Raw genomic sequence first — 27,468 nt, forward strand, 5'->3', positions numbered from 1 at the left:
ATTTAAACAAAAAAAAAAAATCTCGCTTGGGTTACCAGTTACTGGTGTATTATAATGTTGTTTAACTCCCCACTAACTTCCTTCACTTTCACATCCTTACCCGTTTTTTCACTGTTATATTTACTTACACATTTCCTTATATTTTACACAAATTATATAAATCACCTAACTACTTTGATTCTATCCTATAACATGCCAGTATTGACAAATGGCCTATGCAGATATTTACACAGGACTGAGCCTATATTGTTTGTATGCATAAATTAGTTCTGGTTTCCTGGAATGTTTGTGGCGCTCGCTCACAGGCAAAAAGAATAAAAACTTTAGACCATCTCTTAAAATTAAAAGCAGATATTTGCCTCCTGCAAGAAACCCACCTACAAAAATCTGAAGAAAAATTACTTATTGATAAAAAATTTAGCCAAGCATACTCTGCCCCTTATAACAGCAGACAAAGAGAGAGACGTAAAGACATAAGAATTTACTCTTTACTCTAAATAATATAATAACAGACCCAGAGGGCCGATACATTATTATTCAGGTAACTATATTTAATAAAATATATACATTTGGCAATTTATATGCCCCTAATAATGATGATCCGGCCTTTTTCCATGATTTTTTCTCTCAGCTGTTTGATTTAGCAGCGAACTCTACTATTATTATTGGAGGAGACTTTAACACAGTCTTAAATCCATTAATAGACCGTTCTAATAACACAACATGTATAAGGCGATTACAATCTACTAAAGTAATAGGGGAATATATGGATGATTTTGGCCTCGTCGACAGCTGGAGACTTAAAAACCCAAATAAGAAGGAATTTACCTTATTTTCCGCTGTACACCGGTCTTTTTCAAGAATTGATTATTTTCTTACAAATAACTCTATTGCTGATAAAACTGTTACAAAAATACATCCTATTATTATTAGCGACCATGCACCAGTCTCACTTTCCCTACAAGTTGATTATACCTTTAAACCACCACCAACATGGCCTTTTAACATCTCACTGCTAAACGATGCAGAGTTTGATAAAATTATAAGGAAAGAGTGGGCAGACTTTTTGGAAATAAATGACTCTCCAGGCCTATCGCCATCTCTTCTCTGGGAAGCTGGGAAAGCAGTAATTAGAGGTAAAATTATATCATATTCATCTTATAAAAAGAAACAGGATCAAAAATTTGAAAATGACTTGGAAGATAAAATTAAACAACTGACGGATGAGTACGCAATAAACCCAAATGACCAAATATGGACTGACTTACAAAATACAAAAATACAGTTAGACGATATGCTAACTAAAAAGACAGAGTTTATAATACAACAATTGAGATACAACAACTTTGAATATAATAACAAATCAGGTAAATTTCTTGCAAACCAACTTCAACGCAATCGGAAAAAATCTCTTATAACAGCTATTAAAGGGACAACTGGTGAATGTACACATTCACCAGAAGAAATTAATCAAATTTTTTATAACTATTATCGCAACCTATACTCAGAAACTAACAAACCTAACCCTGAGCATATTGAGGCATTCCTCAGTAGCTTAAATATGCCTCAGTTAACTACTGAATATAAAGATATGTTAGAAGCGCCACTTACTATAAACGAGTTGTGCAGTGCTCTAGATAGTATGCCTAATGGCAAGGCACCTGGCCCAGATGGTTATCCGGCTATATTTTTTAAGCACTACTGGTTAATGCTTGCTCCGCTATTCTTAAGAGTAGTAACAGAAATTAAAACTAATGGTTACATACGTCCACACATGAATACAGCAGCAATTAAACTTTTATTAAAGCCAGAAAAAGACCCCACCCTTCCATCAAGTTACCGTCCGATTTCACAAATTAACACTGATATCAAAATTATTACTAAGGCTTTCACATCTAGACTAGAAACAGTAATCTCGACAATTATTCATAGCGACCAAACAGGCTTTATTAAAGATTGTCACTCTACTAATAATATTAGGAGGCTCTTTAACCTTATTAGCATGTCACAGCGGCATGATAAGAAGGCAGTTATTATATCGTTGGATGCAGAAAAAGCTTTCGACAAAGTTAACTGGTCCTTCCTCTTTGCTGTTTTAAATAAATTTGGCTTTGGGAAATCATTTATCCACTGGGTGTCAGTATTATATGATTCTCCCAAAGCTACAGTTACTACTAACGGGATTATATCTAAGAGCTTTATTTTACAGAGAGGCACAAGACAGGGATGCCCATTATCCCCTTTATTATTTGCAATATTTATCGAGCCACTTGCAATAGCCATACGCCAGGAAAGAAGGATTCAAGGAATTCACTCTGGGGTAACAGAACATAAAATTAATCTATATGCCGATGATATTTTACTTTATTTAGAAAACCCGGCGATTTCGTTAGGGGAAGTATTTAACTTAATAACTAAATTCTCACAGTTGTCAGATTATTCTATTAACTGGACAAAATCAACACTTCTACCTATTACAGAAAATTCATGGAACCCTGCAAGCCAGGACCCACATTACTCATTTCCTATAGGTAATTTAAAATACTTAGGCATAAAAATCTCACCTAAATTAACTGATTTAATTCATTTAAACTTTTCTCCACTTCTGGATAACATTCATAGTGACTTGGAACGCTGGAATAATCTTCCTATTTCTTTAATAGGACGAAAAAGCCACCGTTAAAATGAAAATTTTACCTAAAATAAACTATTTTTTCTCAATGATTCCATTTAAACCTACGGCTAAATGGTTCCAGTTGTTGGACTCAGCCGTTACAAAATTTTGCTGGAAAAAAAAAAAGCAAAGATTAGTCTATCTACTCTTCAGAAAAGTAAATCCAAAGGTGGTCTAGAGGCACCAAATTTTATGTACTACTATATAGCTAACCAGCTACAATATATCGTTCTATGGGCACAACCCAACAGAGATACTAACTGTTGGCTGGAACTAGAACAGAAGGATTGTAATAACCTCAGACTTCTAGATTTACTCTTTATTACAACATCGATTAAGCGACATAATTGTTTTAAAAACCCAATGATTTCCGCCACCCTGACTGCTTGGTGGAAGGCATTAGAAATTACAAAAGCCCAAGTGGAGCCCTGTGGGCTTTCTCCCCTATGGCATAACCCTGACTTTCGAATTAACAACCAAACGTTTTATTTAGGTGTGTGGGAGCAGAAAGGAATCACACATCTTCACCATCTCTTCTCAGATAATATGTTTATATCATATACATCTTTGCTCCAAAAATACAAAATAACAAACGGAAATTTTTTACATTATCTGCAAGTTAAAAATATGATAAAGAAACAAATTCCAACACTTCAGGGTACGCTCCAACCGCCTGGCTTAGCTAAAGATATTACCAAGCTTTCTCCGACAACAACAAAAAAACTTTCAAAAATATATAAGTTACTTTCATATACAGATAAAATGTCTTTACCCATCTTAAAATGGGAGACAGACTTGTCTATAGCTCCGGAATCTGACTTTTGGATTCAAGTTTGTGAAAATGCATTTAAAATGACAAAACACACAAATTTACAACTTATCCAATACAAAATTATCCATAGAACATACATTACTCAATATATGATGAAGAAAATGGGGCTCTCCGACTCCGACATTTGTCTCCAGTGTTTACAAAACACTACAGACACTTATTTTCATGCTTTATGGTTATGCACTCCGGTTATGTATTTCTGGACTAAAGTCTTAGAAAAACTTTCCGCTATCTTGGACTATAGGATACCTTTATCTCCAAACTTGTGTTTGCTAGGTGACCTAACAACAACTGACTTACCACATAAACAATTTCAATCTACACTTGTAGCCCTTACTATCGCTAAAAAAACAATTCTTGTTAACTGGAAAAATAAACAAACTCTGAATATCGACCAATGGTCTAACCTCCTCATAAATCACATTTTAATGGAAAAAATATCGGCCTCAAATAAAAAACAAATATCAAAATTCATAGAAATATGGTCTACGTATATAGAATATTTTAACCTAATTCTGGTTATTTAATTCTGCCTGTTAGCGAGAGCCACCACATCGCGATAACTTACATTGATGTCTCTGCATTTGACAGTTTGTAACTAATGGTTGTATTTTTATAGTCAGGAACCCAGTTGCTGCCAACAGGATCGAGCAGATTCACCTCCAATGGGCACTAAGGGCTAATATTCGGATTCACTGCATGCCCTGCATGCGGGTCTGCCCCTCTGTTGGCTGCTGGGTGGCGGCTGCGTCTTGGTCGTTCCCTGGGTCTCGTGGGGGGTGCTGTGTTGCGGGGCTCTCCCTGGTGTCCGGGGCGGCGCCGCCCCGGCGTGGTCCGTCGCTCTGGGTCCGGCGACGCGGGTCGGGGCCTGTGGGCCGCCGGGGTGCCCCGTGGTTCCCTCTCCCCTCCCCCTTCCTCCCCCTTGCTTCCTCTCCCTCTTCACCTCTCCCCGCCCGTCCTCCGCCTCCCTGTCCCTTCTCCCTCGTCGCCCTTCCTCCTCCTCTCCCCCTCTCTCTGCGGCCCTGCCGCTGCCTCCTGCCCTTCCTGTCGTCTCCTTCCCCCGTCCCCTCCCCCTCCCCTGTCCGCCCTCCTCCCCCTCCCCTAGGCCGGGGGTTCCATCCGTGGCCCGGGTCTCGGCGATCCGGGGGCCGGGGGAGTGGGCGGGATTGGTGTTGTGCCCGCCCCGCTCCGGTGGGCCTCCGGGCACTTCGGGCGGGCCCCGGTATCCGGGGGGCGAGCCCCGCCGGGGTCCCGGTGGGGTGGGTGGGTGTTTGGTGGGCGGGTGCGCCTCCCCCCCACCGCCCGGTTGGGGGGGGCCCAGCTGGTCGCTCCTCTTAACTCACTGCACTAGTTTTGCACAATACATTTTAGGGCACATAACACACTTTGGGGGGGAGTGGGGTGGGGTGGAGACACCGTCTCCGCCCTGCAGCTCCCCTCCAAATTTTAATGCACCACACAACTGGGGGGGGGGGGGGGTATATCGGTTGGGGCAGACCACAGTATGGAGCAGTGCTGCGGTCGCCTGTCCGTGTGCACCCCCCCCCCCATTAATTTATTTTAATGCACCACATACGCTCATTGACATGCCTGAGGGGCGGGTGGATCGGAGCAGGGGGGGATATCGGTCGTGGGGGGAGCGGGGGTTGTGGGCCGGTGGGGTGCCTGGTGGGCCTGCAGTGCCCCGTCCTGCTGCATTGGGTTGGGGGCGCGGGCCGCGTTGGGGTGGGGGGCGCTCCTGCTCCGGGGTTTGCTCTCCGGCCGGTGGCCCCTGCGGGGCCCGGGGGTCGTCCTTTGGCGCGGCCGCGGCCTGGGGGGCCCTGAGGTGTTGCGCTTGCTCTGTCCTGGCGGGGGTCGACGGCTCCCCTCTTTGGTGGAGATTTTCATGCATGCTAGATCCACCACACCAGCATCTATCGAGACTCAGACACAATTTGTTTCTCCCTCAGGTCATTGATTCGGTGGAGGCTGGTGTCTGTGGATCTCACTCTGCTTCGTCTGTCCTTTCTACCTTTCCTCAGTTTCTCCTTTGGGCCCTTGAGGTTTCCCTGATTTGTTGGAGTTTAGATGTCTCTGGGGTTGGTGAAGGTTAGTGGCCCGGTGGGTGGTGTCTGGTCGGTGCAGGGCTTCGCTTTTCTTTCTTTTCTTTGGTCCCCCTTCGGGTCTCCTGGCGGCCCCGCGACTCTTGCTGGATTTTGGGGTGTTCGGTTTGGGTGAACGGTATGGGAATTCTTTTTTTTTTTTTCTTTCTCACGCACGCACGCACGCACGCACACACACACGCACGCATACACACACGCACAAACACACATACAAAAAAAAAAAAAAAAGGGAGAACAATGATGATGACATGTCAAATGATCAATACTGAGATCTCCCAGAAAAGAGAGAAAAAAAAAAAAGTTATATTCTAATGCTAATTGCTGCAAAACGGAAACAGATAAAAATATACTTTCTTTATGAAAGAAGAGACTCTAATCTTTCTTTTCGTATGTTCCATGTTTTTATAGCAATAGAACACAATATTCGGTGGGCCTGGAAAAATCAGTCAAAACCCAGTAAAACAGTCAAGAGCGAAGGGGGTTGCTTCAGTTAAAATGACCATGAGACTTACGTGCGCAGGCTAGTGGTGAATCGAGGGATGTGTCCGGTGCTTTGTAGTAGCCAAGGGCACAGCGCTCACAATTGACACCAGTGGTATGATGCTATGAGAGAACCAATGTTGGAAACAATAACAAGAAAATTCAGTGTGCGGTAATGCATTGCCTACCTGACAGTTGAGGCAGACTCCGCCTCCTCTATACTTTCCATGGACATCAAGGCTGCCGCGCCGCTTAGCCACGTCAGTGTCGTAGAAGCAGTCAAAGGAGTGGCGGTGACAGTTGCATGCTGGGAAGATTGACAACATATTTTATGAACTCACAGTGGTGGCCTTCACAACAGCCTCATCAGTGTACATGCAAATTCTGGTGGAAACGAGTAAAATAAATATCGTTGTGAGGCTAAATGCTCCCTGCTGTCTGAGATGCACACTTATTTGTTCTTTTACATGTGCTTTTTTTCTTTCTTTTTGTTACAATTGCTAGTACTTAGCTTTGTTTACAAATGTTAAAAAGTGACTTCAAACATCACCAGATTAATTTGTATACTTAGAATTAAAGGAAGGACTACACTTGAGAAATTCTTGTTACTCTTTTGTGTGTGTGCATATGTTCTTAAAAGTGTCGGACGGTGGAGTCAAAAATCTCACGTGGAGAAAGCAGAATATATGAAGCACAACACTCACGTTCACACTCATTGGCACTGAAAGTGGTGGCCGGTTTCCATGGCAACTGGTGGTGTCCGGGGCAACACTGGTCACATGATTCACCGCAGGTGTTGTGCTGACAGTCGCACTGCAGCCTGCGTGCGCGCACACACACACACAAGTTTGTTTTACTATCTTTGTGGGGCCATCTCATTGACATAATGCATTTCCTAGCTCCTTCCCCTAACCCCAACCATCAAAAATGATTGCCTACCCCTATTCCTAACCCTAACCTCAACCATAACCCAATTCAAACCTAAACTCTAAAACCAAGTCTCTACCCTCAAAAAGAGGTCTGAACTAAACATGGACGGGTGGGCCCCACAACTCTGTGAAATCCCGAAATGTTGGTCCCACTCTGTAACAAAAACAAGACCCCCCCTCCCACACACACACACACACACTGAACTGTAAGTTAAACTGGGGTGATGTTTTTTTTCTGTCCTGTTCTGTATGTTTACGCTGAACCTTTATGCCTTTTTACTGTATGTTGGAATATTTTTTCTGTGTAACAGTGGTGTATGAAATACTCCCTCTATGGTTGTTTACTCTGTGATAATTACTGGAAATGCAACTGAAAAGAATAAGGTTTGTGAGAGGACAGAGAGAAAGGAGAGAACAAACCAAAAAAACTAAAAGACACAACCAAAAAATAGACCAGCTAAAAAAACTGGAAAAACAAATAACAGACTAATAAGCAATGTGCACGTCTCGGCTGCGTAGTACATTATTATACAGTAGGGCAGCTAATACATGTGGGTCAAGCTATCCAGCCACATTGTGTTAAAGGCGTTTAACCTGTAATGTGGTCCGTAACGCAGTCAGCAAATGCTTTTTGTTGTTTTTTTTATAGCGAATCCTCGAAAAAGATACACGGATGCTTTGCAGAAATTGTGGGTTCTGTCAAGCTTCCGCATTTTAGGCCGTGCCTTTTTTTTTTTTAGGCAAAGCCCCCGAAAAAGTACACGGAGACAGATTTTTTTTTCGAGGCTTTGCCTCATTTCATAAAGTACTCTGCGAAAATAAGGAAGGGCACTCGCGCTCGCTGAAAGGTGCTTATGTGTCAATGACGGCCGATGTAATGACGATTTTCAACTTTAATCCAACACCTCTTTTGAAGAGAGCATTTGAAGTAGGCTATGTTAATATTGACCACAGTCAGACTGAAAATAAATCCATGGCCCCAAACTCCTTTTGTCTGTCAGGACTGTCAGTATTTCCCAATGATAAGAAAGGCAGGTGAAAGGTGGAGCCAATCTAACACTCTGTGGAATAGGTGATAAATTCTGTGAAATAACACCGTCAATACACACCATTTAACTCTGAAAAGATAAAAAATACACTAAGGGGTTAAAATGTACTCCCACAAATTTAACTCTCCAATTTTTGCTGTGTAGAAACATGCCATCCAGAGAAAGCACCCTTCAGTCATGAGACAACTGGAGCAATTTGCTCATAAAGTCATGAAGAGTGGGCCAAAACCTCTAGTGCTGAGAAATGCAGAAAATCTCATAGAAAGTTACAAAAACAATTAATTGCATTAATTTCTTCAAAACGTTGTGCTACAATTTTACCATTATTATTGTCCAGTCCTGTTTGTTCTTTAAAGCAATTCTATTGAACCACTATTCAAAAGCAACGTCTGATTTTCATAAAATGTTCATTTGTTATTACCATTTGTTATTATTATTTTTCTTTTTCTTTCTTTTATTATTATTCTTGAATTAACAGAGGGGGTACCAACATTTTTGTCAACGTGTGTACTAGACAAATGGAAAATACATATGCAATAAATCTGCTCCTCTGGCCAGCACCCTTGGCACTCCCGTGAGGGTGCTGCTCGCAGGTTTAAAGGCACTTTGTTTTAAAAGGAAATTCCTTTGAATCCCTTCATACGTCAAACCTTTACCCCGTGCATTGTCTCAGCCTAACCACTGCTCCGCCCCTCCAACTTATGAGTAACACACACGTGAGTGTTGTTGCTGGTGAAAGTGGCAACGCACAACAGGCAAGTAGACAGACAGAGGTCATTTATATGCTACAAAATGGGGACAACATTCTGACTTTTCACAGACAAGTGGGAACCTCACCTACAAATGGAGACATTTTGGAGATCCCCATATTGTTCAGACATCTTTTTGAGGGTCAAGACTTGGTTTTAGAGATTAGTTTGAATTGAGTTATGGTTGAGGTAGTGTTAATTTTGGCAGCCATTTTCAAATTTAGTCTCAGTTTTAGTCCAGTTTTAATCACGGTTGTTAGTTTTTAACATAGTTAGTCAACCTCATCCCTTTTTTATTTAGTCTATTTTTAGTCGACTATAAATCTAGCATTTTAGTCTTTATTTTAGTCCAAGAAAACATAATTTTATGTGTCTAGTTTTAGTCAACAAAAACTGTCAACATTTTAGTCTAGTTTAAGTCAGGACATTTTACCCCTATATATATTTTTTGTCAGCATATAATGTTGAACATTTCAGATCTAAAACTACTTTGCATAAAATTTTCTCTCTTTTTTGATGAAAAACAACTTCACACACAATTACAGTGGCTACTATGGCTCCATGCTACAAGCAAGTAAATTAGCCAGCATTAGTTAGCGGTCGGATTAATATTATTGTTGGAACGTAATAGCTGTTGGATTAATGTTACACTATAACTATAATTTACTTTTTAACTTTTTTCTTTTTTAACCTTTCACCATGAAGGGTTAGGGTCCTGTCTGTCCCAGGTGTTTTTGCATTTTGCACTCACTAGCTGCAGATTTGAAAGGGTGTGTGCCACTGTGTGTCACATGACTCAGGCTGTCACAGTGACAGATTAGCAGAGATAAGATTTTACACAATCATTTAATTTTCGTCAAGTTTTTGTTCATGGACTAAAATGTCCATAGGTTCTAGTCCAGTTTTTATTAAGTGAAGTACTCGTTTTCATAAGTCGACAAAAATGCATACTGATTTAGTCCTAGTTATTGTTTATTAATGAGGGTTTTAGTCTAGTCTAGTTTTAGTGCGGTGAAAAATGTATGTTGCCGAAATTATTTGTTTGTTTTTTTGTTGACGAAATTAACACTAGGTTGAGGTTAGGGTAAGGAGGGGGTAGGCAATAATTTTTTATGGTTGGGGTTAGGGTAAGGGGCTATGAAATGCATTACGTCAATGAGATGTCCCCATTTTGTATAAAAACCCAGCTGCGTGTGTGTTGTGGATAATTCCCAATCCTGTGGTGAATAGTGTTTAATTGAATATAATGAATGTTTAATTCATTCAAACCCAAAAATGTGTAAATACGTTTGTTTTTTTTAAATACTTTTTCCTTCACTCCCAAAAACATAATTATACGTTTTTTATGTATTTTTTTATGTAAGAACAAACATAAGACTTTGATGCAGCTGACATGAATAGGCGGCTTAAAGGAATGGCAGTTATTCCAAAAAAACGGCCATCAGGTGGCAGCAGAGTATAAGAGATGTTGCAACAACCTCTTTTTGCCAGTGTTTTTAACAGGAATGTGAATAATGATGAAACTTAGCTATATTCTAATGCTAATTGCTGCACAGCGGAAACAGATACAAATATACTCTTTCTTTTAATAGGTTCCATGTTTTTATAGCAATGGAACACAATATTCTGTGGGCCTTGCAAAATCAGTTTAAATCCAGTAAAACCGGGAGCAAAGAGGGTTACTTCAGTAAAAATGGCTGGGAGTGAATGAGTTAATTATTATCCCAAATAAAGGCCTTCCATCTAAAAATGTTTGCCCAGAGTTTAGTTTGATCAGCAATTTGTGCTTTGTGTTTTTGTTCACTTACTTGTAAGGGTCGTTGAGCTCCTGAGCGCTACATGCTTCAGCATGTCCGTTACACACACAGCGTCCACCAATGCTTATGTCCTTAATACTGTAGTAGTACTGCACGCATGGGCACACACACGAAAACACACACACACAAAGACATCGGGTGAGAACCAACGATCCATTAGCAACAGTACCATACCGTACAAAAGTACATTCAAGTAAGAACCAGTGGTAGGTTTACAGACGAATTTTAATGAGAGGGGGCCTGCCAGAGCCATGGGTTTTGTCAAAGGGGCACATTCAACTCGCTTCTGGTTTCCCTTACCACACCATAAAACCAAGCAAGCCCACAACAGTATCTTATTATATAAATGTTATTTATGCACTGGTCCAAGGAAATGTGACAATGGAGCAGATACTGAGGCATAGCCAGAGCGTTGTAAGAGAGCTGAAGATAAGCTAATCATAAGTTGAGAGTGCCACAAAAAAAAGATCCAGAGGACTTGTGAGATACTGCTTTTTAGGGACAAAGAGCAGGAAAGAGAGACAGACCCGTAGAATGAGAGCTGAGAGTGAGATATAAGCAGAGTGCTAAAAACAGAGAATACAGGTACAATACTATGTGCATCCACAAGCACTACACCATCAGGTTTGTCAAGCGTGTGTGCATTACTTTTTATTCTATAGACGTTAAAACTAGTATGAATTAACGTTTAACAGGGAAGATACAGACAACATTGTTTTTTTTTAATGGAAAATGCTAAGCATAAGAAATCTTGTTTTAGCTAATTTATAGTCTTAAAAGTACATGAGGGAAAAAAGCAACCTTTAACCCTGACTAAAAAACATTCACACTTGGGCCTGACTTCAATTATGTTGGCAATTTATTCCATGTGTGTGCAACATTACAGCTAAATGCTGATTCATCATGTTTGCTTAGATATCTAGGCACTATTTGACCCAAGTTTGCGGAGCTCAGAGCCTTAATTGGTTATATTCCGTTAGGATTTCTTGAACGTATTCAGGACCCGGACCATTTAGTGTTTTATAGACCAGTAGCAGAACTTTAAAGTTGCCCAAAATTGAATTTCGAATCGCTACTGCCACCTGTGGCCATAAAATGAAACTACACACTCCCTTCTTACCTACACAATGTGCACATGATGTCAGATCCGCAGGCCGAGGGTGGAAAATTCGAACCCAAATCTAGTCTGAAAACTATTGGCCAGAATCTTACAGGAGTACCAACTGTGAACAACTAAGGCGTTAATCTGCTAATTAGAAGATGTCTATCCATCCATCCATCCATCTTCTACCGCTTCTCCAGGGTCGGGTCGCGTGGGCAGCAGCTCTAGGAGGGAAGCCCGGACTTCCCTAGAAGATGTTTGAGTCATAAATTGTCAAATAAAAAGGATATTGTATATTTTTAGGCAAATTGCTACATAGGGGAGCTTTAAATTTTATTTTATGCCTGACCTGAGCCTAGACTAGCGATTTTGAGGGAGTCCAGTCAGAAGACCATAAGAATAGTAATGTCTACTGGAGATAAAAGCATGAATGATTTTATCCTGGTCTGCTTGGAACGCAGTAGTGTTTTGCCTTGAAAGAAGACCACATTTGCCATAAGGACTAGTGCATAGCGTCATGAAATTCTCATCTCCCGGTAGCCTGGAGTCGGACTGAAATACATTTCTGTTTGCAGTGGCTGTGTGAATGATGTATAGCGATGAGGTAATTAATCTATTTTTCTTTATACAGTATTGTAACGTTTATCAAGTATGTTAACAGCAAACGTTGGTTGGTGATCTTACTTTCTTTATTGTAAACGCACAAACGCCTGCGTTCCCCCTCCCTCCCTTCCCACGTTCACAAGCACTCATAAATAAGAAAGCACACAACTAAACCTAGTTCGTTCATATACTTTTAACTGTTACGTGGCTGGTCGAGTCAGTGTAGAACGGCCAACTACCAAAGAGAACGTTTGCTTGTGTTATTTTATTATTTTTATTATAATTTATTTTTTGTACACTGCAAAAACGCAGGGTCTTAATATTAGATATAAACACTTATTTCAAGGGAGAATTACTTGAAACTAGTGAAATTATCTGTCCGTGCAGCAAGATAATTTTACTTACTTAGATTTCTTGAAATAAGACAAATGTTTCGATCTATATTTATCTTCCATCCATCCATCTTCTTAACCGCTTGTCCTCACAAGGGTCGCGGGGGGCGCTGGAGCCTTTCCCAGCTGGCTTCGGGCTGTAGGCGGGGTACACCCTGAACTGGTTGCCAGCCAATTGCAGCTATATTTATCTTAAAATAAGATTTACAAACAAATTCTAAGCAACAAAACAAGTCAATTAAATCTTAAAATAAGCCTTAAACACTTATTTTAAAAGGTTCAATGGTTTTATATATATATATATATATATATATATATATATATATATATATATATATATATATATATATATATATATATATATATATATATATATATATATATACCGGGTGTGAATTGCGTAGTACCTGGCGATTCGATCCGTATCACGATTCATAGGTCACGATTCGATTCGATGCCGATTAATCTCGATACAAATCTATAAATTGATTTTTGAGATTTTTTCTTTTTTTACTCAAATTTTGAAAATAATAATCAGTAAACTTGTACATGTACACTGTAAGATTTGTATGAAAATGTATTTATCTGAAACTTCAGGCTTATAACTGAGCTACTGTATTTAACAAACAGGTTGCAGTCTGTTTCATGTTTGAACAGCCCTGAAATAAAATATTAAGGCTTAATGTTCCATTAATAGAACATTCTTCCATGCTTAATGTGTGAACCCTAACCTTAAGTAAGACGTTTTGTTGAATATTTCCATAAAAAAATTGATGTTTAAAAATCGTTTCAGCCGCATATAGAATCGATTCGAGAATTGTGCACAGCAAGATCGCTATATATTGCCGAATCGATTTTTTAACACCCCTAATATATATATATATATATATACATACATACATATACATATATATACATACATTTATATATATAAATATATATATATATATATATATATATATACATATATATATATATCTACACATACATATATACATATGTATACATATATACATACATAGATATACACATATATATATATATATATATATATATATATATGTACACACATATATATACTGTATATATATATATATATATAGAATATATATATTAATATAATATATATATAAATATAAATATATATATACAGTATATATATGAAAAAATGGCCGTGGATATACAGGAGCACTGAGGAAGGATATTGACAGGTGTGTGTGCTTTTCCCTTCAATTTGACGAGTCGATATGGTGGATGTGGCACAATTATGTGTTTTCACCAGGATGCTTTTCAAAGACATGAGCATCAAGGAAGAGCTACTCATTGTTTTGCCATTAAAAAGACACACCAGAGGTGAAGATATTTAAAACATTTTCTTGGGATTTGTTGGTGAGATAAAACTGCCTCTCTTCAATGCCTCAATGACTGATGACCACCTTGTTGCCTGCCGACGCCTTGCAACCAGCACCTATACTCCTGATTAGGAGAAGCTAGCTGCCTCCTTCCAAAGTCCGGTCTCCCACTAAGGTAGGAAGTGATTTCCTTTTTTAGAACTCAACGATACACTTGTCTTGTATCTGTTTTTCCCCCTCCACTTTGTTTCATATTAAGGTTGGTTATGGTTATTGTTCATCATGAAGTTTGCCAAGTGTGTGTTGCAAGTGTGAGATAAAAAGAATGTGATCTGATGTCTAGTGTTTTGTAAAAAACAGAAGCCCAGACTTCCTTCTTTCACCCCAGCCACTTCATCCAGCTCTTCCGGGGGACTCCCAAGGCATTCCCAAGCCAACCGGGAGACATAATATCTCCCACGTGTCATGGATCATGATAATGGGATGTGCCAGTGGTGGGAACACCCCACTAGTTCAGCGTCAAGAAGGCATACTTCCCAGATGCCCGAGCCAACTCATCTGGCTACTCTCCATGCGCAGGATCAGCGGCTTGACTTAGAGTTCCTCCCAGATGACAGAGTTTCTCACCATATCTCTAAGGTAGAGCCATGACACTCTGCGGAGGAAACTAATTTCAACCGCTTGTATCCGGGATCTTTTCTTTCGGTCATGACCAACAGCACGTGAGGGTTGGAACGTAAATCTACCGGTAAATCTAGAGCTTCTCCCTTCTGGCTCAGATCCTTTTTCACCACGAGAGATAGGGATGGATAACCGATCACTGGGCTGCATTTTTCAAAACGGGCGTATCGATAAGCTCCACCCTTTAACGGTTCTCTTAACGGTCTTGGGGAAATTATTCACATTTACTTTTGATTTATTATTATTACTATATGAATGTTATTTTGCACCTTTTACCTCAGTATTTTCGTTTCTAACTTCAATAAAATGAAGATGATGATCGCAGATGAGACGTCTCGTCCCACGATGGCAGGCTTGTGTAGCGCTCTGCCATCATATTACGACATGATATGTACTATTATATAAAAACGCCTATCATGCCATTTAAAGTATTTATACTTATGTGTTGGAATGTGTTGGGTTAGCCTTATTGCTACCCTTGCATCCGACCGTTTAAATTCTGCTCAGCTCAACCAAACAGCCGTTAACATTAAGTCTCATTGTCCAGGCCTAAGTAATTGATTGACGGTCGATCCAATAGTTACACTAATGTATAGGTTTGGTGAGTCATGGGTTGATTAGTCATGCCCGAAGAGGAATGGAGGGATTCTGTCATTTCCCCAAAGACTTTTCATTGGACGACAGCAATAACAACAAGTAGCTGAAGTGCAAAACTCGCAGTTTAAGTGATAAGCTTTCGATGGCTGACCCCACGCCCCGCACGGTAACCATGCTGATCTTTCTCCAAAAGAATTGCTTTTGCCCAACTTATGCACTGTTCTTGTTGCTTTACACCATTATTTCCTTTTGCGCTTAATTGTTTAAATATTTAACATCATAATTTGTTTAAAACATCTATTTTTCTGTAAACCTTTGTATATATTTATTTTACATTATTGTTGCCGTTGCAAGACATTGATTTATATATTTTTTTAAGTTTGTTTTTGTAAAAAAAAAAGTACAGATAAAAATACCAATAAGGCACCAAATAGATAAAAAAGTATCGTTAGGAGTGGTAGTATCGCTAAAATTTATACCAATCCCTTTTTTTTGAGAGAGAGCATGATACCCATCCCTAACGACAGACCAATTCAGAGACACTGCACTGTTCTCCTGCTCCATCCTTCCGCCCAATCATGAACAAGATAAAATAAATACAAAATACTCCTCCATTGGAGGCAAAATCTCATACCAGACATGGAAAGAGCACACCACCCTTTTCCGCCTCAGGACCATGCTCTCAGATTTGGAGGTGCAGATTATCATCCCAACAATTTCATACTCGACTATTTAAAATAATAATAATGCAGGTGCATCTGTGGGTGCGAAACCACAAGTATGCGAAAGTGCACTGTAGTTGTGCCAGTTAGCTTAGCTGAAGATGGCAAAGTGGAATCATCGAGTGCTTAAGTGTCATGATAGTTGATGCGCTATGGAAAAGCTTTTTGTGGACAAGAGACTGTTTTGGATCTTGTGTGACTGCTGTGCTGTGCTTGAGTGCATCTGTGTATGACGTTTACGGAGAAGAACCACCAAGTGAACGTTCAGACTCCTAGGTTAGCGCGTCGTGCTAGCCACTAGCGACCGGTGTCCATACCCGTCGCGTGACAGTGGGATCTCGCAGGGCTTTTCCCATCAAGTGTCCGAGGAGTGTGTTGGTGCGCAGAAAGCGCAGACGGATGTTGGTGGCCTTGGTGAAGTCGCGTAGCAGAGGGGAGTAGGAGAAGTTCATCGCTCCAGGACGACCATTCACCAGTGACACCACAATCTGCAAAGGATTTTTTTTTTTATGAATGAATGAATTAGATGAAAATATAGCCCAAAAATATGCATTAAAATACATATATTTTTAAATGATGTCATTTTTAACAAAAATTACCATTCAAATATATTGCTCCACAATGTTGTGTTAATAATGCTATGTCATGTTGTCAATGCCATGTTTAACAATGCCATGCTAATGCTCCGTCCAGTATGCTTTATAAGAATTTTCAGAAATGAATTAAAAAGTTGTTGTTTTTTCATTACAGAAAAAAAATTATTGTCTGCATCTTTTACGATGATTAGCGTTCAAGTACTCCACAATGTTGTGTCTCTCCATGTACTGTATAATCTGTCTAGTCTGCCTCTAGAAAAATCCTTTCCATTTTGTTTTAAAGGGACAGTGTGTATTATTTAGTGACATGTACTGGTGAATTACTAAACCATTAATTTTAAAAGCCCACTATTAATTTTAATAATATGAAAAAAAAATCAGTTCTATCACATCAATGTACATATTTTGTATATACATAATCGTAGGTCTATTAATTGCTTATTATGATACATAGGTCACGCCATGCCTTACAGGGATTACAGGCACAGCTGGGGCCTGCAGGTGGTCGTTGCAGAGTCCTGTGATTTGAGCTCCCGCAGCTGGTCTGCCTCTGCTTTGCTCTCGCTAGCTTTTGCTGCTTCTCTTGCTAGCCACTCCTGCGCCGTTCACACTAGCACCTTCTTGCCGGGTCGCTCGCTTGCTCGCTCACTCCAAATAATAATTGGTAGTAATTGATGGTCGGCTTGTGGGGTCTGTGAGGCACCGTAGTGTGTGCTTCAAAATTGTTGCATTCTATTTGTTCACCACTAGATAGCACTATATTCTACACACTGTATCTTTAAACATGCTGTACATCGTGGTATGTTAGTAGAACTTTCATGGATGAATTATGAGGCCTTACATCAGGATTTTTAACGACTGGCAGAAGATTCCTTCCGGGAGTTTCATTCATATAGGTGAAAGCAACTTTTGAATAGCTGTCCACTGCAATAATCACTGTTACTGAATGAATTAATCTAGTGGTGGGACAAAATCGGTACATTATCCTTCTCGAGTGATTGTTCTGCAATGTGTTTTTAGATGTGTTCTGGTCTTCTGCTCCATTGATATTGCCATGGACTACATGCACTATACCTGTGATGCACTTCCAATATCGCCAAAGATTAGCAAGATACTCCCCCGTTAGATTTGTGCTCCAATCACAATAACGGGTAAATAGCCAAACACAAAAACACAAGAACATCAAATGGCAGAAAAATGAGTACGAAATGGTGGGTGGCTCTAAAGACCATTGCTGTGTGCTACTTTGCTGCGTGCATTATAAAAGCAAAATCCACTCTCTGCACACCTTGAGGTCCTATCCATTGTGGCTAATACTGTTAGGCTTTAATGCAGCTTTTCTTTAATACTTCAAATACAATTACGTTTTAAGCTATTAAGAATCTGCCAGCGATATGTGTGGAATGAATTCTCATTTTGGGCAGAGGTGAATTAGACTCAGCTATTTTATCCGCATGGCTACAAATACATGGCTGTCATATTCATTTGGACTTCAAAGCGTTATGTGAAAAGAGCGGATTACGCTATTAAAGCTACTAGATCTGATGCAAAGTGACACACACCAAAGATCGGCAATTGATTCGCTGTGGTGACCCCTTAAGGGAAAAGCCGAAAGGAAAAGAAGAAGAAGACTTTTTCTGGAACTTCAGTATTCCTCCCACATTATATTTACAAATTTTTCTGGTCATTGAAGCAGTTTTTTGTGTTCTGCCATTTTCCCGCTCTTTTGAAAGCCTGTCATGGAGCTTGTGCACATAGTCCATTGATCTCAAAAATTTAAATTTTGGACTGTTGCGCTGTGATCTTCATCCCTGGTTATCATATTGTTTTAACATAATTGCAAAAAATAGAACCTCATCTGCAGTTATTTATGCCCCTGGTCACTATTTGTGGAAATCAGGTTCAATTGACCATTTGCCTTGGTGGAAATCTCTTGCTTGATCTGAATAACGTTTAATGATACCAGTAAACAAATAAATATGTCACCTCTCCATTTTCCAAAGGAACAATTCGGGAATATTCAGTGGTGCAAATGATGTCGTTGTCGTTGTAGATCCTCTCGATGGTTTGCTGTCCGAAGCGCTCAATGCAGTCTCGCTTGGAGGCTACGCACGCACACGCGTACACACACACACACACACACACATACACAAGTTTGTTTTACTATCTTTGTGGGGCCATCTCATTGACATAATGCATTTCCTAGCCCATTTCCCTAACCCCAACCATCAAAAATGATTGCCAACCCATATTCCTTACCATACCCTCAACCATGACCCAATTGAAACCTAAACTCTAAAACCAAGTCTTGACCCTCAAAAAGAGGTCTTGAGTTGTGAGGACCGGCCAAAATGTCCTCACTTCACAAAAATGTCCTCAATCTGTTGGTTAAAGAAGTATTTTGGTCCTCACAATGTAGTGTATACAAGTACACACACACACACACACACACACACACACAGTGCATTAATTATGTGTCTCTCACTGGTAATTAGAGGTACACAGAGAAGTTTAGGGATGAAAGAAGGAGAGGTCAAAAATCAAAATCCAAAGTGTCCGCAAATCACTCTGCTTATGTGTATCATTTGTGTGTACACTGTTGTTAACGAACCTGCTAAATTTGAACAATAAAAAAATCATATCTATCCATCCATCCATTATCCCAGACTACCCTCTCCCACTCCTCCGGAGGGATCCCAAGGCTTTCCCAGGCCAGCCGAGAGACATATGGGCTATCACACCGCAGAAACCAATGATAGAACTTCCCTATGTACCCTGGGAGTTTGTCCAAAGTTTGCGTTCACACACAAAACTGGTTCTGGGGTCATATAGGCCTAAGCCAAGAGGGTATTTTGACTTGACCTGGTGTCTACTCTGGCACAGGGTGGCGTGCTGTGCAGAAAAACGATGATTGGTTGTTTGAATTTGGGGGTGGGGGGGGGGGGGCACAGCCGCCATTTGCCTAACTGCGAGCATACAGTTGTTGTTTTTTTACTGCGAGTTATGATGTCCTCATTAGTCGCAATATTTTAAAATGGAGGAAAAGCAAATGGATAGTTGGACAGAGGTACAGGCTCTTCTAAGCATTTGGGAGATGAAGACATGCAGCACGACTTTGAATCGGCGTCACTGAAGCCACCTCGTTTTTACTGCCAAGTTTGGTGAAGTAAACAACAAAAATGCTTACACGACCCCCAAAAAGTCTGTATAAGCTGCAAAGTTACAACAAGACTATAAAGTGCTCATGGATCACTACAGCGGCAGCCGGAGTGGAAATGGCGGCCAAAGTTAATGGGACGGCCAAATCGACCCCACGGTTCATGAACTCTGAAGCAATACTGGAGTCAGCGCGCCATGGATAGACGAAGGTAAATACAACAATAATCATACAGAAATACTTGTAATATTGTCATTTAGTTCGCTACCTCTTGTGGCGCTTGCCAGCAGCTTAATTGTGTGACTGTGTCTTTTAGTCAGAAGTTATTCTGCACGACCGGCAAATCTCCTGTTAAGTGTATTTTGCCGTGAACTGTCGGAACGACAAATTCTTGACCTGCCGTGAATACCATGATTGCTTATAGACATTTACAAGCGTATATGAGTAACAGTGCACATGTGTGTGTGTGGGGGGGGGGGGGGTATGCAAGAGCATACAGAAGGCTTTGATGCAGCTTCTTTTTTTTTTTTGATGCAGCTTCTGACATGAAGAGGTGGCTTAAACCAATGGTAATTATTACAAAAAACGGCCAGCGGGTGGCAGCAGAGTATAAGAGATCAGCCAGGGCCATGTTGCAACAAGCTCTTTTCCCCAGTGTTTTCAACAGGAATGTGAATAATGAAACATAGCTGTATTCTAATGCTAGTTGCTGCAAAACTGAAACAGATACAAATATACTTTTTCCCTGATAAAAGAAGAGACTCTAATCTTTCTTTTGGTAGGTCCTTTTTTTTTTTTTTGCAATAGAACACAATATTCTGTGGGCCTTGCAAAATCAGTCAAAATACAGTAAAACAGCCGGGAGGGAAGGGGGTTACTTCAGTGAAAATGGCTGGGAGTGAATGAGTTAAAAATTGTTTCAATGTTTCTTTATGTCAAAAATGATGGATGAACACAATATACAATAATTTTATCTGATCTGTAGAATACAATGTGTTTCTTCATATAAACATTAGAAGACAAGAGGGTTGTTGGTGAAACCTTTATAATAATAATAATAATAATAATAATAATAATAATAATAATAATAATAATAATAATAATAATAATAATAATAATAATAATAATAATAATAATAATAATAAAAGACTCTGTGCGGGTCTTTTTCTAGATCTAACCCTTGAAATATACACTATATTGTGACCCCCCAAAGCCATATCCCCCATCCTATTGCTAACTGTTTATTTTGTTGCTGTTTAATAAAACTATTGAAAGCGCAACGGTGGCTCTGTTTGTCCTTGACTTCCTATCCACTATGGATTACAATTTGTTCTAAATAAAGGTGCTCATCTTGGCTGATCAAAAAGACGGAGAAATGCTGACACCATTCATACTCACAGGAGAAATACTGCCATGGCTGGTACGTTTCCCCGAAGTCCACTGACCTTTCCAGAACCCACAGGTCTGGACGAGGAGAGTTCGCAAACTTGATGAGAACATAAGCCACATGGAAGAGCTGTGCAAACACACACACATCAAAAATAACATCATCAGTGACATCATCCTCAATCTAACAAGTTTGCTAACAGGCTGCAGATTATCGTTGTTGCTAAAATGTCATTGAGCAGATCATGTGACCTAAGAAGCAATACGCATTCCGTTAAAAGAAACATTTCATTTCTTAGTCATGTCAACTGGTCCTCCAAATTTTCTCCCTTGGTCAAATTAGTCTCTGGGACTTATTTTTTTCAAATTTTCCAGGGAGGCAGTGGAGTGGATTTTCACTGTTCGTGTTGTGGACCCCTAAAATCAATTTTGACCAGGATACAAAATCTTGCAAAAATTGACTTTCTGAGCATGTTGAACTTGAGGCCAAAACAAAGCAAGGTAATCAGTAAGTGTTTTGTTATCATCCACATTATTTTTCCATCAGGCCAGTAACACTCAAGTGTTATGATACAAAAATACTAGGTAAGTATATCATTTTAAGACTGAAATTTGTTCTGCTAAACCTCATTCACAATGACCAATCAGGTTTCTTACATGGAGGAAATAAGTTTAGACAGTTGCTCTAAACAATTGAAAATAAAGAACTACTTTTTGTTGCATACCTTGGAAAATACCTTTGATAAAAGTTTAGATTTTTGGGGGGAAGAGGTTTTTTTTAATGCTTTGGTGACTCCTTGATAAATTGAGTTAAAACATATAATGAAACAAATTGCATTTCGAAGATGGTGTCCATCCTAAAATGTGTTCAGCAAGGATACCCCTTATCCCCATATCCCATATCGATTTTACTGGTAAACAAAATGAACAGGGAGAGTAGCCCTTTCATCGAATCTGGGTCTCGCCACCTTGAATTCCGAAAACGTTGCGTGCTTATTCCCCATCTCCCTGCAGCTCAAGGAAGCATTCCTTTGGTTTTGCTTGATAGCTAGTTGTGCTGGACGAGAATTGCTCAACTTGGCATTGCAAATCATGCACTTAGGATGCTGACTTCCATCACGCAACTCAAGGCTATATTTATAGAGCACTTTAAAATAATCATGGCTGTTTTCTTAAAGATGGAACCCAGGGGCAGCAGATACAATGAAAACAGCAAAAGCCCCAGAATTGAACCCTGTAGGACACCATACATTCTGTTATACATGTGAATTTATACTGCACATATTCGTCCAACCACTATTTTTTTGCTTGACATTGTTAGCATGAAGGAATTATAATAAAGAAATCACTCAACGTACCATAACAGCCACAAGTCGACAACTGAGTGCACCAAATTCCCTGCAGCAGAGACAGGCCGAGAAATGTAGCGTGATCACCTGCAGCCAATAATGGCCAAGGGAGGCATATCATCACAAATTATTTATGGAAGATGTGTGTCTTGGCTTCCGTCAAAACTATGAGATTGATTCGATTGAACCCAGGTTAAGAACCACTGCTCGAGAGATATTAGCTATTAAGGCCTTGTTATACTTTTGCGTCAGGCTATGGCGGAGGCGTTACGGCAGAGCCCCGCTCATGCGTTTGCCTTCATACTTGTGCACGATACATATCACAATACACATCAGGTTCTGCTGCAGTTTCACTCCAAGTAAGGGTATCGCTGCGGCTGCTATTGGCTAGAACGCCACAGAGTGTTGATTCCTCTGAATTTTATGACCAATTTTCGTTTCCGGAACAAGAAACAAAGCCGAGAGGAGAGTTGGCTCATCACCATAGCAATTATTTATTGCCAATTTGCAGCAGTTAATGTTGTCCGTAACTCGCCAAAACACAACAGCCCCGTGCTTAGCAAACACAGTTTTGTTTTGTTTTTTCCTCAACACATACATCTACACAATCTCACACAAACGTGATCTCCCAGGTGGGAAGTGGGTTCGCGCCGCCTGCGCTTACACAGTTACCTTCACGAAAACTATGTGGGGGGAGAGCGAGAGAGAGAAAAAGCTGAGTACGCCATCATACGGACCAATCACGAGCGATCTTACGACCCACCATCTACGGCATACAAGAATTGGAGACGTGTGCGAAGCCACAAGCTACGCGGCATTTCAAGTTAATGACTGGCGTCGATCACGTGGTGTACACTGGTCATTAACACAAGTACAAACCAGGCTTTAGGGTCCGACTGATTAATCTGCCGCCGATTATAATAGGCCGATTATTGCCTTTCAAACACCGGCCCAAAAAATCGGCCAATTGGGTGAGATGGCAGATTATTTTTCCCTTAAAACTCTATCATCAAAGAAAACCAATGTTTCTGACGCTGTGAAAGTACCCTGAATGCACCATTTTGCTTGTGTAGCATTAGCAACTAGCAACTGTGTAGTGTAGTGTATGTTCTTCTGGTTATTCTGTTGTCACTAAGCGTCCTTTAAGCCATTGATTGACACCCCAGTTGGAGTTAACTGTAAAACTGAACACACGGCGATAAGAATTACATCCACTGTACATTTAAATACAAAACATGCTTAATTTTTAAAACATCGCTGATTCAAGCGAAGGTAAGATCCCATGGGGTATATGCCACGAAGGAGGCGGGACTACCTTACACATCAGCTTTGTTTCCATTTACGTGACAGCATTGTTTCGAAGCCTAAGTAGATGGTGCTTGGACGGCCCAGGAGCCGTCACCGTTACGTGAATACCGAACCAAACCCACACATCAAAATAACAGTATAAAAAGTAGAGGGTTGCATCATGGCACAATGGACATTTTTATATAACGCTTTGACCCCCTCTCACCCCACTTTGACGTCGTGCCTTTCGTGCACGACGTCAAAGTGGGGTGAGATTGCTCGCCTCCATTTCTGATAATGCTTCTAAAAAAAATATATATATATTTTGTAAGTTAGAAATGAGATCAGAGAGTTAATAGGTGTGAAACATGTATACAGTATAGCTGAAATAAATTTAAAATTAATTTGAGACATTTCTCCAATACTGTTAGGAACAGTTAAGGGTGGAACTTATCAACACTCCGTTTTTGATTAATTCAGCAGGGACCGGGGCCAGTGGCGCAGTACCCATCCCTATATTGTGTTAGTCAGTTTTGCTTTGGGTGTAGAAGTGCAACGATTAATCATTTACTCGACAACTGATCAATTATCAAAATAATAGATACTTATTTTTGATAAACGATTAACCATTTTTCTTCCTTTTTTTTAAAACAATTTTTCCAGAATTTCAGATTACCACCAGAAAATACTCTCCGATATCTGTATTCCTCCATGAAAGCAGACAGATCATCTTTGTGTTGAATCAAAATAAAACATTTGCTTTACATTTGCTTGACTTTAATAGTTAACTCAAAAATTGCAAATTTTATATCTGTTCTAAATGTACAATAAAATATTTGTTCATACTTTTGTTAACATAAAAGTGGAAATAAAATGTTATACTAATAGAAATATGGCTGCATCATTTAGTCATGGATACAGTAATTTAATAATAATTCATAAAATTGATTTAAAATGAAAAAGATACAGTGTACTGTAAAAAACTAGTGTGATATTGATTTGTGTTTAGGTCATTTTTCTGCCACTAGATGGCATAATTGCATTTGTAAGTGTATGTAAATCACTGCATTTTTCTTTTCATATTAATCTTTAACATAAAGTAACTTGTGAAATGCTAGATTTAGTAAAATACAACTTGACCCCAGTCTCCACAAATATATGCAATATTATTACATTTATTACTGCTAAAATTTGACATGTACGTGTCTGCTGCGTTGTGACTGGGATTCCCCAGTACAAGCTTTACAAGTAAGGGGTGGTCGTTAATCGCGCGTAAAAAAAAATTGTTGCATTAAAGGAACTTTAAATTGTCTCAAAATGAATGCACAAATTTTGTCACTCTGATTTATAATACAATACAACAGAGTAACAACCAACAGAGTAACTGGATCATAAATAATGTATGTGTGTGTGTGTGTGTGTGTGTTTTTCCTACACGGTCAATTTGAAATACTGTCCTGTTTTTTTTAATAAAGGCATAGAAATCCAAAAAAATTTTAAAATCCAATTCTATTAGCAACAAAATAATCAACAGATTAATCGCTAACTAAAATCATTGTTACTGACAGCCATAACGTGCCGTATTACTATGTCTGATATCAGTGTAGTAGAGGGGTAAACATTACACAGAGTATATTGTTGTAGATTTACTTGAGAGAGAAAAGTCACATTGAAGTCCCACCCCCTCCATTGCTCCTTTGTGTGTCTCTTGTCTTATCTCCATGGTTACTTCAGGCAACAAGAATGTGCTGCCACCAAGGAATGTCCACAAGCCACAATCATTAAAACCAGCAAGGGGCTGTTATCTCTCGGGCGCACACACACACACACACACACGTGCACGCACAGAGACAGAGAGAAGACTTCCACCTGTAATAAAACATTCCACGTTGGAAAGCAGCTTGGACTCATCATCGTTACTTGCTGTTGGAAATACAGGGTTGGCCATAAGTTTCCACACATAGAAAAATTTATAATGTATACAGTATTTTATTTTTTTTAGGTTATAGATACTCTAAATGTCATAGATATGCAAACACTATGTAAGGAAACATATGTCCCACCCTATAATGCAAATGTGGGAGACAAATGGGCATAGCAGTTGGATAATACAGAACATTGATTGGGGGAAATAAAATAAGTAGACTGGTGGACAAAAGGTAGAAACAGTTTGTTTACTCTGAAGTCACGTTTAATCTTGAGAGGTTTTGTGAGATTTCATGTCTAACCTGGAAATGTTTATGAATGAAATGCGTACAACTCTTCCGTTATATTGTCATATTTTTATTGTTTAATTAAACCTTTGTTTCAGGTCACCAGGATTAACTCGCAAAAAAACAGCTCCTCAATATTACCAAGCTGCTCCTCAAATGACGCCATTGATTAACAAATATGCTCCTTAAAAAAACAACTTAAGTAGTTGGAAACAGGTGGGCCACTACCAGGGAACAGCTTGGATGAGGTTGGAGCTGCAATACAGGGACAGATGGGGAGAGCACATATAAAATGAATCCAGGGTGGAACCTTGGATGAAGATGTCATCCCACATTCACTCCTCAAATCAAGTCAACACGAAAGCTCACTGTGAATACCGCTTGGAAGAGAGTGGCACATTCCAGATGTGCAAATGAAAGAGGGAAAAGTGTGTAATGACAAGGTCAATGTTCCCATAAACACTACCTTCATCTTCCAGGTGTGCATGTTCACGCTCAACATGCTAGAACGTGACAACAAACACGTTTGTCTTCTTCCAACCTACGCTCGTCTTCCTTGCCCACACAAGTTTGTTTTACTATCTTTGTGCGGCCATCTCATTGACATCATGCATTTCCTAGCCCCTTCCCCTAACCCCAACCATCAAAAATGATTGCCCACACCCATTCCTTACCCTAACCTCAACCATAACCCAATTCAAACCTTAACTCTAAAACCAAGTTTTGATCCTCAAAAGAGGTCTAAACTTGTGGGGCCCAGCAAAATGGCCCCAAAAGGACGGGTAGGCCCCACAACTCTGTGAAATCCCAAAATATTGGTCCCACCATGTAACAAAAGTTAGGCCACACACACACGCACATAAATGGGGGTGATTCAAACGATTGTGGAAATATTGACTTGGATGGCCACATTTTCAGACATTCTTCAACATCCCTGTCTTTCATCGATGTTGTTATAGGTGTCAGATTCAACATTCAGTTTGGATCCTGAAGGAATTCATCCTTGTCAAAACAGGGAACTTCGAAGGATGCCAGTCTGCGAGTGTGTGTGTTTGTGTGCGCGTGTACACAAGGAGACACCATTGAGCCAACATTGGGAAAAGCGGAGGAGGAGCAACAGGAGCATCAAAAGGAATGGAGATAAGAACCTTCCCAGTCAAGCAAAGTGAGACTGCTGCTGCTTTTTCTCAGCGCCAAAGAGGAAGCGATAGCAGGAGAGGGAGGAGTCACACTTGCAAACTTCACTCTGGGCTGATGTTGTCATGTTGGGATTTCTGTCAGCACATTTTTCCAAAACAATGGGCACTCATAGCCAGGGCTGGACTGGCCATCTGGCATTCGGGGCAGATGCCCGGTGGGCCGGCAACTTTTGGGGCCGATGCAGTGCTTTTTAATGATT

General features: G+C 39.9%; 1 protein-coding gene across 5 annotated transcripts in view; it reads right to left on the bottom strand.

Annotated features, from left to right (window-relative positions):
• Positions 1-27,468, bottom strand: part of lama5 (laminin, alpha 5) — a 175,708-nt gene that overhangs the window by 124,203 nt on the left and 24,037 nt on the right. For all 5 annotated transcript variants that reach the window (XR_013289664.1, XM_077554166.1, XM_077554157.1 and 2 more), the window contains exons 4-10: positions 21,233-21,350; positions 18,664-18,782; positions 16,399-16,569; positions 10,624-10,721; positions 6,793-6,908; positions 6,277-6,395; positions 6,121-6,211 (exon numbers count right to left, since the gene is read on the bottom strand). Coding sequence is in view for 4 of the 5 variants with exons in the window: in XM_077554166.1 (XP_077410292.1) it covers positions 6,121-6,211; positions 6,277-6,395; positions 6,793-6,908; positions 10,624-10,721; positions 16,399-16,569; positions 18,664-18,782; positions 21,233-21,350 (832 nt within the window). In the remaining variant the exon portion in view is untranslated. The remainder of the gene's footprint in view (positions 1-6,120; positions 6,212-6,276; positions 6,396-6,792; positions 6,909-10,623; positions 10,722-16,398; positions 16,570-18,663; positions 18,783-21,232; positions 21,351-27,468) is intronic.

Source organism: Vanacampus margaritifer, chromosome 1 (assembly GCF_051991255.1).
Source record: "Vanacampus margaritifer isolate UIUO_Vmar chromosome 1, RoL_Vmar_1.0, whole genome shotgun sequence".
Taxonomy (NCBI): Eukaryota; Metazoa; Chordata; class Actinopteri; order Syngnathiformes; family Syngnathidae; genus Vanacampus; species Vanacampus margaritifer.